Raw genomic sequence first — 11,137 nt, 5'->3', positions numbered from 1 at the left:
TTTTTTTGTATTTTTTATTTTTTTATAATTATTATGTTTGTGTATTTATAAGAAATGAATTATTTTTTAATCAAGATTTGAATTTTATTATTAAAATTCTAAATGTATGTTGTTTAATTTTTAAAAGATTATGAGAATTTTAATTTTTTTAATTTCATAATATTTTAATTAATTTGTAATGGTTAATTTTATTTTAATTTTTTTTTAAAATAGGACTTGTAGACTTGATCCTGAACCTTTCAAATTAGGGCCAGGCCTAAAAATAAAGTGAAAAATAGAAAATTGAACTTAAAAAGCTTAGGCTCTCATGGGCTGAATTTATAAAGATTGAGCCCGCTCATTTCTCAACTCTAATATTGGACTTGTAAATTCTGGAAGTAACTACAAAAATTGATACAACTAAACCAATTCTCCTTCATGAGTGATCTACAGAAGTGCTAAACTCGATTGGGTACCACATTAAAAGGCCAGAAACAGTAACCCCCTCTTCCCTTCTTCCTCTTCTTTTATTTATCAAGTTATCTCCCACTCGGCTCAACTTTTCCCCCCTTTCTGGGGCTGACCTGCTCTCAAAACACTCGCAGGAAGCAAGTTTCACATTCATTCTGGTGGTGGGCTATAAGTATAGCCTATCACTGGTCTACTTGCGTACACATCCTGAAAAGGTGAATTCTGTGATCACCAAGCCTGAGAGAGTAAGCAGCTTGCTTGTACTCAGCCCAGGTGAAAGGCCTGTAAAGTGATGGCCTCTGGGTGGTAACCATTTCCGGGAGAGCAGCGATGCAGGCATTTAGAGGTGGAGCCCCAAAAAATGCCATTGACATTCTGGACTTGTCTGAGTTTGTCATAGCCCTGTGCCTTACGCTTACAAATCTGCCATTTGTCATCACCTTCACATGAACAAAACTAGGATCAGTTCCATTAACAATGATCCATCTCGGATCTCAGAAAGCCTGCACTGTCACTAACACATTGTTTTTTACCCGCTTTCTTAAGCAAACGCTAATATCCAAGTGCTTAACTTAAGCAGTACGATATTATATTCAGTTTCATGATATCACATTGATCTGACTGGTTCTGAAATCTGGACAGGTGTATGGACCTACACAGTAAAGTTGAACTGAGAAGCAGCAATCTGGTTGCAGTGATTCCCACTTCATTTGACTTGTCTTGCTGCCAACTATTCTTGCTTTATTTGGGCCTTAGAGTAGGACCCACAGTCACATAATAAGGAAAAAAAACCTAGTACAGTTTTGGTTGTTGCTATGCATGGCCATGAACTGCTAGACATGAATAGACAGATATTGAAAGGAGAAATGAGGTAGGAAGGAAGGGAGGATAGATACCTGCAGAGCATCACCCACATTAACGAAGAAGGCAGAGGGATCAGGAGAGACAGGGAACCAGAGGCCATCGGGGAGGGAGATCTGGAGGCCAGCAACATCGTTGGATCTGAGTAGGGTCAAGATCTGGGGGTCAGAATGCTCTCCAAAGGCAACATTAATGTCCTTGAGAAGGAGAGGCGGATAGTGATTGAACCTGAGGAGAGAGTCACTGTCATGGTGTCTGAGGAAAGAACTGAAAGCCAGGGTATCAGGGACCCCCAGACCCTCTGCCATTAGCTCCAATATTTCACATGCCAGCTCCCTCACTGCCCCTACGTATTCACTCACAGTAGACCTGTCAATGTACAACTAATTCATCATTCTCACTTGCCTTTCATAATCATACCGATGCCTTTCCTCCTCCCAAGCTTCAAGAAAATAGCCCCCCCCCCCCCAAAAAAAAAGGAAAGAAAGAAAGAAAGAAAACCAACAACACACGCATGCTAGTTCCATGAGTTATTTATGATTTATTACCACTCTGTTGCTGACTTTCTTCTTAATTCAACAAAACAATGACATGCATAGATTCTCAGTTTGAACAGTCAAAAGCAAAAGATACAGATACTTCGTCTTATTTGGACTGAAAGTTAAGTAAATAGTTATTGTTGAATTATTAATGAAAAATGACATATGAATGGTTTTTTTTATTTAACATTGCATTATTAAGTTCTTAGTCACAAGGCATACAGTTGTGCATTCCAGATATTTATTAGGGAAAATAATAATTAAATCTTAAATGATTGAATTAATGACACTTAGATTTCCAATAAATTAAAAAATGAATGATAATTATTAATTTAAATAATTACAAACAAAATTTTTTATTATAATTTAAGAGTTAATTTAATACTTAAATACTTATTTGTAATTTAAATTTTTAAATTTATAATTATTTAAATGAATATTTTTAACTTATTTTTTAAAAAAATTTATTAAGGATTTTACAGTCATTAATTTAATGTCATGAACGGAGGGATTACATGTGAAAGAACTAAAAGCTACTAACAGTTAAAAGCAACCACATTACTTATTTGAAAGCGGATAGGCTTTTTGAGCTAAGTCTGCCGGGAAAATATTGTGACGATGATTAATTAACTTTTTGGATTTTCATGTTTTATTTGATTGGACGTTGCTGATGTATCTATGACATGTCATTCTCCGGTTATTCAATTCAAACTGTACTTGAAATCATCCCCCAAAAATAATCTCTTGATCTCCAGTTTTTTTTTTTCTGAAATTTATTTTAAATTGAATTAGAATTTGTCAGAAAAACTGATTATATAATATTTAATAATTAAAAAATCCATATCACGATAAAAGCCAATTGATAGTATGAATTAACTAAAAATATATTAAAACAAATGAATAAATAAACTGAAATCATGAATGACTTGGGGGTGGATTTGAAAGAGGGCTGACATGACAGATATGTCACATTCAAAGAAAAGAGTAAAAGGAGGTAACATGTCTCTGACAAATACTATCCTCCCTCCTAGGACATCTTTCTTCCTCCATAGTCCCCATGTGCAATCTGATAGTGTGTGTGTGTGTAAATTAATATTAATTTAGGTTAATAATATTAAATTACTTAATTGTTGCATGTAAAAAAAAATATTATCAAATAACTCACGTTTGATTATTTTTTTAATTAATGTAATATTATTGAGCACAAATATTATTTCAAATTTTGCGAGCGCACAAAAAATCAAAATAAAAATATTTCATATAATTACATATGAATTATATTTATTTATTTCTAATAAGAATTTTTTTCTTTCTATTTATTATTTGTCATGATCTTGATATAAAATGGTCATCAACCAAAGCTGAATATATACTCCCTTCAATTTTATTTATAAATTATTTTTATTAATCTCATCAATATTAATATAATAAAAATATAAAAAAATAAAATTTAATAAAATTACAAGTATAACTTTCAAAAATTAAATAAATTATATAATATCATTTTTATGTTTCTCTCTCTTTCTTCCATTTTAAAGAGTAGTTTAGATATTTAATTTGAAATAAAATATTATTATCAATTCAATAACTTATAAAGTGGATCATTTCACCTTTTTAAAAGGTGATTAATAAAGTGAACAGGAAGGAATACTTCCTAAAGATTTTGAGAATTTTTCTGCAAAAGAGAATATAAGTAATATTGTTCTAATTGAAATCTCAACGATCTCCCCCAAAAAAAAATGCACCAATGTCATGCAAAGTTGTGTTTCAAAAATTAAAAATAATTCCAGATAATGTTAACGAAAATTTACAAAAGTTAGGATAAAGAAATTTGACATCCCAAAATCACAGCGGCAGATAAACAAAATATCAACCACTACGTCCACAAATGGAAAAAGATTAGAAATTTATGACCTTATAGATCCCCCAAGAATAAATAGGCAAAATATATTTGAAAAAACAAATATAAGCACGAAAATTAAATTCATTCCATCAATGACTGGCCATCGTTGCTGTTTGTTTTGCTCATACAAAGAATGGAGAGAGAGAGACAGTAACAAATAATGTTGGTGATTTAGAAAACAGTTTTCTCAGTTCTCACTCAGTTTGTGCGTGATATACTCACTAGTAATACAGGAAAGAAGAAAACCTTTGAACTGGAAAACACACACAAGAATCAAATGTAAAGTGTTCCAACTTTAATTCAATTTGCACTGCAGCTATCTTCATATAATAATTGAAAGATTAATAAATTCCTTATATTTCAAGTTTGATCGAATTGCTCAGAGTTTATCAGCTAAAAACACGGAGAAGTACTTCTTGGAAAGCATATCTGAGTACGTTCCTGAACATATTAACACGAAAGAAGGACACAAGATCGAAGGAAATGAACAAAACTGACTAAATAAACCAGCGGCCATGAGTTTCTGGTTGTGGTCCGATCACTTTCAAAACTTTCTGACTCTTTTTGCAGTAAAAGGAGAAATAATAAAGCGTGATATATATAGACCAAGCATGCAATAAATGTGAAAGAGTAATATGAATGAATGAATGAATGATATATTTACGTACCTGAATTTGGAAGGGTTTAGTTGGGAGATAGATGAGGAAGAAGGAGAGGCGTTGAGGAGAAGGTAGTCGAGGCAGCCGACGTCACCGCAGAAGCCGATAGTGTTGGAGCCATAGCCGGCGACGGCCTTCTTCTGAGCCACCGGTTTTGCGAAGAATGCGGCGGCTTCTTCTTCCATGGCGGCTATGGTGTGCTCCGGCACTCCATGCTTCACTACCTTGAAGAAGCCGTACTCTTCGCTCGCCTTAACTATCTGCTTCGCCACCACCCACCTCTCCTCCGACAGGTCCACCCTCGGAAGCTCTAACCCCACCACCATCTCGCCGCCGCTGCCGACCGCGTTTTATTATGTTCAATCTCTCTGTGTCTGTGGAACAAGGAGGAGATGGGAGAGGTTATATGAGTTGGATATATAAGAAGAACAAGTTGGTGAGGAATTAATGGGCTTATATCATTAAAAAAAAAAAAAAAGGAAAAAATCCGATAGTAGTGTGCGCGAGATATGGTTCCATGAATTACGTTATGGCAAAAGGATTTATATACACTTCCTTTGATCCTACTTAAAAGTTAGTAAGAGAAGAATTTTTTTTTATTTATAAGTCAATTTATTAAATTTTTATTATAAATTTTCTCATTTGATCTCATTGAATGTTAAAGGAAAAAAATGCATATTTAATTAAAATATACATATTTAATAAAAATAAAGTTAAAAAATTATTAACTTTTTAGATAGAATAAATGAGTGTTAAATTTTTTCTTGATTATAGCGAAACATGTCAAGACTGCTTTATAAATAGGATCAGTGGAGTAGTTCAATTAATTTTTCTATATATGCTGCATTTAGTGCCTTTTTTATAATTGTCAATAATAAGAACCGAATCATCATTTGAAACCAGTTTTAATGCTTATCATGCATATAAATTCTCAGAGCTTATCACCTATGGATTGTTCAAGTCTAAATTTATAATTTTTCAATGGGTATTTTTTAATTAAAAATTATTTTCTTGAATAACTGACAGTTGAGATTCTAAGATTGTCTTTATTTTATATTCTTATAAATTAAAATAATTTCTTAAAAAAATAAAAGTAAAAGTTATAAATTTGAATCACATAGATTATATTTAAACAATCAATGAGCTCTTAGTATTCATTTATGATGAGCATTGAAACTGATTCTCATTTTGTGTTGAGTTAATGACATTACATTTGTCTCTCGTAATTTTTTTTGTAAATAAATGATAACTAGGCCACGTCTATTCATGAATCTTTCATAAATTTTTATTTAAGGTAAAAGTTTTAATTTAAGGGAGAACGACAACTAAATACTTCTTAATTTAAGAAGGTTAATATCAAATCAGAATTTTTTTTAAAAGATATTTCAGTGTTAAAATATAAAAGGATGAGTGCTGAACTTGAGAACCTAATATGAAATCTTAATTTGATATTATAATTTTCTTCTCAGATCTGTGGTTGTCATAAATCTCAAGTTTCTAAACGTGAGCACTATTCATGAATCATAAATCTCAGCTCATTTATACATGTTTTAAAAAATAAACATATCATCTTTATAATTTGAATAAAATTACGACAAATTAAAGTTGCATCATTTGTTCTTTTTTCTGACATTTGTTCATTTACTTTTTACAGAATAAAGTAGATATAACTAAATCAATTTTGTTGACAATAATATATTTAAAATACATAATCTAATTATATATTTTTTGGTTTTATCATTTTATCTTTTTCATATTGAGTAAGAAGCGGGAAAAAAAAAACAACAACAACAAAGAGACAAGTCTTGGGTTTGGGAAGTCATGAGGACTTCTGTTAAACGTTTTGTTTTAACCTATAATTTTGTGATTCACATGGTACTATATATGTACCGGAGATTTTTATACCCTCAATGACTCATATTAAGTTATTAACTATACTATGTATTGAGGTTTGTGTATTATTAATTTAATATACTTGAGATTTTTGTTTTTAATGGATTAAACTACTAGAGATTTTGAGACTCTTTTTTTTTGTAACACAAATTAAACTCTAAATTTTTACTCATGCTTCATATCAGTCTTGTTATTCGAATTAAAGACTCGCGTATGGTTAATATAATTGAGACCGGCCGGAATTTAATTCTGTTGAATTTACATTCAAAAATATTATTTATTTATAAGTTACAATTAAATTAATGGCATGTGTATATTTACCTCAAAGAAATTAGTTTTTTTTAAGTGTTAATGAGTATCATAATCTTTAAAATATAACATGAATAACATCATGGACACTAAATTTTTAAAATATGCAAAAACATTTTTCAATATTCAAATTTTGAGTGCTTGAAAGCTCGTTGTTTAGTAAAAGAAAGCTGCCATTACTTTTGCAGTTATAGGATTTAGTTGCATACTAACGTGACACTCACTTTGTCCCTTAAAAATAATGATCTTTCTTTTTAACTTAATGTAAAGATTTTAGGCATTAAAGGTTTAAAAGTCAATGAAAGTTTTTGCATATTTCAAAAGTTTATGATTCAAGATGCTATTCATACAATAGTCATTAATCCTTTTTTTTTTTAATGAACCGCAATATCCAATTATAGTATAAATAATTTTGACCTCCTTCATAAATATTCTTTGACTCATGGCTTTCCACTATATTATATATAGATATACATAGATATAATTCAGGGCCCAAAAAAGGTTAAATATTAATTATAATTGGTCCCCTACCGCTGCTGCATTCACTGATACACACATTTGAAACGTTTTACGTTTCTCGCCACAAATAAAAACCAGGACAATTCTCATAATAAATAGAAAAGAAATTGCAACACTACTGGGTAAAAAATTACGTTTTTCGATCAATTCTTTTACAACGCACTCAAGATTTTTCTGGAATCATTTATACTACAATGCTTCCATTCTTTTTTTTTTTTTTTGTACTATTTATCGATGCTTGAAATTTCCAGAATTATGCTCAATTGATGTAACCTCACAAAAAAAAAATGGTCTGAAAAAAAATATTGAATAACTTTCTATCCTTTTAAATTTATAAAGGTCAACAGCTGTTCAGATGAAAAATTCTAATTATATTGATATTTAATTTTTACAAGTTATAAATAAACAAGAAAAACACCCGTACATTAATTGTACGGGAGTAACATAATTTAAATATACAGCCCAATCTATAAAAAAATTGTGTGTGAAATATGCAGTCAAATTAGCCAGTAGTTTGCTTGATATTGATATTTTAATTTGAATGAAAAAATAAAAAAATTACAATATATATACATAAAATTAATAAATAATTATAATATAATAAAAATAACAAAGCAGTTTTTTTTTTTTCCTATTTGCTGGAATAGGTGAAAAGAGATATGAAAGTTTGAGTATGAGTTTAAAAAGACATCTTTAAAAAGTTATTCCATTTGAATTGAATATGCTCAAATCCGATCTAATTATTCAAAATATCAGATATTGTATATAAGCCATCTTATTATTTTGAAATTTTTCTTAGATTTTTGTTTTTGGGTTACTAATTAAAATGAATGGAGTCATGCAAAGAAAGTACGTACGTGCTTAAACATAATGGGAAATGAAATGAAACAACAAGTGTTTTCTAAATGTGAGGGACAATGATGATGTGACCAAAAATATCGAAACCTCTTTTTAATGATTAAGGATTGCATTTTTTTTTTTTTGAGTAAAAGGCCAGGGAAAAACCGTGCAGATAGACAGATTAAATCATATCAGCGTACAAAATGTGACTACAACCAATAGGAGGACTATTAAAAATCTGAACAATTGAGTTGTCGGGAGAGGCTTGATGAGTCATCTAGTCTGCGCATTTGTTGGCCTCTCTGAAAACGTGATCAAAAGTGACAGTCCAATCGTGTATAAAAAGGTCTCTGATTTTGTTAATAGTTGCAACAAGTGGATGAGTATTAGAAAACTCATTACGTATGAGAGTAATTGCTTCAGTAGAGTCCGAGAAGACATTGACTCTATTAAACTTCTCAGCCCAACAAATAGTGAGTCCTTCAAGAATGCCCATAAGTTCAGCCGCAGTGCTGGGATGGTAACCAAGAAATTTAGAGAAACCTTTGATCTAATTGTCGTAGTTATTTCGAATGAGACCACCACAAGAAGCAGCCCCTTAATTGCTGATAGAGCTATCTATATCAAGTCTTACCCAATCTTTTTCAGGGGGAAACCATTGGGCCTTTTGGCAAATGGCAATTGATTGATACTAGAGTCTCCAAAATCAAAAAGCTAACAGTGCCACGTATAAATATGCGTAGCCCACTGTTCCAACATTAGATGCTACCTCGTCACGCCTGGTCTGTGGTACTAATACTCATCACCCCCTTTTCTTCCCCCCAAATTAAGTCCATGGGTCGGCATTTTAAGAAATTTAGGTATTAACCACAATTCAAATAAGAGGAGAAGGAGAAAATGGTGGAGTCCCATGAACCAAAATATCACGCTTGACTCCAATTTTATCTTCTCTGCTTCAACAATGCCAGACAAAATATGGATCCTCCTGCTTCAACAGAAGAAGTGGATCTGCTCAAAAGAAATATCATAAGGCTAGATAAGGAAATGGTGGACAAGGGTTAAGATTCCTCAGACCACCATACCAAACAACCTCCCATGTTTAAAGAAAACACAAAAAACTCCGGTCATCCTATAGATATTCAAGCTAATACAAGTAAGATTCATGATGCAAATGCATGGAAAGAGAATATGATCAATGGGATTAAAGCCTTTGAAGCTCCAATCTCATATAAAGACTCTCTCATTGGTTATAATGGCTATTTTAGGATTAATGAGGCTAGAGACATAAAATATATCAATGAAACTCTTGCTAAAGAACTTGAACAGGAATGGATACCCACAGAGATAACCAAAAAGCTAATAAAGAGGTTTCCAATGATACCTATCTCAGATCAAGAATGGAAAGATATCTGCCTTCCTTGGATGGATGCTTTAGTTATCAACACTCTTGGTATACAAATCCTCCAAGACCTCTCAAGCTCAGGTTAGCTAAGATATGAAATTTAAAAGACCTTGAATTGATTGACCTAGTAAATAACTACTACATTGTGCGTATAGAGAATACTGAAGCTTATAAGAGAATCCTCAATGGTGGACCATGGATCATTTTCAATCATTGTATTTTCGTTCAGAGATAAAATTCTCAATTCAATCCAAAATAACAATTCTTTAAGAAAAGTAGCCCTATGGGTTCGTTTATCTAATATTCCTGTTCAATCTTATGATAAGGAAATACTTTGAAGAATGGAAAATCGTATTGGAAAAACTCTTAAAGTATATGCTAACACTCTCTCGAATGTTAAGGTGAAGGATGCAATAGGAAAAATTGAAAGGGGGAAATTTGCTAGAATTAGTATTAAAATTGATCTACACAAAAAACTCATTCTAAGACTACTCATCAGGGATAAACTGTATAACATTGAATACAAAAGTATAAATCTAATTTGCTTCGGGTGTGGCTGCTATGGGCATAATAAAAAAACTGTCCTTTTAATCCCAAGCAATCAATCAAAAATAGAGGAGAAGTGTTTTATCCCAGAAAAACCAAACTCGAACCAATCTCTGAATTAGATTGCAGAACAAGGGATTTTGAACAAGCAAACAAGAAAAGGATCATTAGAAAAATCTCAACAGTGCATACTAACAGAGGACTGCGGTGAAAGGACGAAAGTCCAGCGTCATAATCACGCTTGATTTCTGAGATTTCTAATGGATACATCATCTGACCATAGAAACTGCTCACAACTCCCATACCAAGGTACAAACTTCTCTACCAAATCTCATTTTGATTTGCTTTCTAACCTTGATCAGGTCTGCAAAGGTGACAATGGGAATAAAGAGACCAGTATTCAGAATATTACACTTACAAAAACCCTTAAGATGAAGGTTGTCAGACAAGTATAGAGATGGAAGGATATATCTGGAAATAAATGAACAAGAGTAGAGGAAAGTGAGGGAGCAAACGGCGCTCGTATAGTTGGAGATTACACTGATAAGGGAAAAAAGAAGGTTTACACAACTAGGCCAAGTTTAATTAGGAAGGCCCACATATATTAAGTAAGGATCTCATTAAAAATAATGACTGTCAGCCTAAAGACACAATTAACAAGCCCAATAAACGATTCCATATAGTTGTGAAGGGAAATAAAAGAGAAGTCAGATAAAGTACTAAGCCCATAAACAAATCCTATATTACAAAGCCTATGAGTGAAATTGAAGCTAGAATTTCATTTTAACTAAACTTACTATTTGGAAAGACCCAAACATATTTAATAAGAATCTTGACATATCTTTAGAGCCTAATCTCGTCCCATTTACAAATCACGACCAGAATAAACCTCCTAATCTAGGAAAATCATCAAGCTTAGTTCCTAAAACACAATTCACTGATGAGGAAGGTATAGAAATTAATAGTCAAAATATGATGATGGGGACCTATAAAGGCAAGAAGATGCAAATTATATTGAAGATTATGCTGATGATGATCTCCTGTTTGAAGATTATGAGAACAGGCTAACTAACAATGACCTAGAAGATGATAAGTTTAGTGATAACTCAATCTCTGAATCCAATATTTAATTAGGTAACAGGTTCCTTCTATTTCTTTCTTCTATCTATTTAATTATGGAAATCATTTATTGGAATTATAGAAGAGCTTGTGCTAA

At 31.8% G+C, this 11,137-nt stretch overlaps 1 protein-coding gene across 1 annotated transcript; it reads right to left on the bottom strand.

The window, feature by feature from the left end:
• Window positions 1-432: 432 nt before the first annotated feature.
• On the bottom strand, window positions 433-10,224 carry LOC129308435 (gibberellin 2-beta-dioxygenase 2-like). Its single transcript, XM_054949543.1, has 4 exons — window positions 10,118-10,224; window positions 4,422-4,748; window positions 1,347-1,680; window positions 433-890 (listed from the first exon to the last, which is right to left on the bottom strand). Exons 1-4 carry the CDS (start codon window positions 10,222-10,224, stop codon window positions 633-635), a joined length of 1,026 nt encoding a protein of 341 aa, XP_054805518.1. The 3' UTR covers window positions 433-632.
• Window positions 10,225-11,137: the final 913 nt, after the last annotated feature.

The sequence above is a fragment of the Prosopis cineraria genome, unplaced genomic scaffold, assembly GCF_029017545.1.
Source record: "Prosopis cineraria cultivar Desert tree isolate PC_DT_omini unplaced genomic scaffold, ASM2901754v1 PC4, whole genome shotgun sequence".
NCBI lineage: Eukaryota > Viridiplantae > Streptophyta > Magnoliopsida > Fabales > Fabaceae > Prosopis > Prosopis cineraria.
The sequence above is the reverse complement of the archived record's forward strand: the minus strand, read 5'-3'. Positions and strand labels throughout refer to the sequence as shown.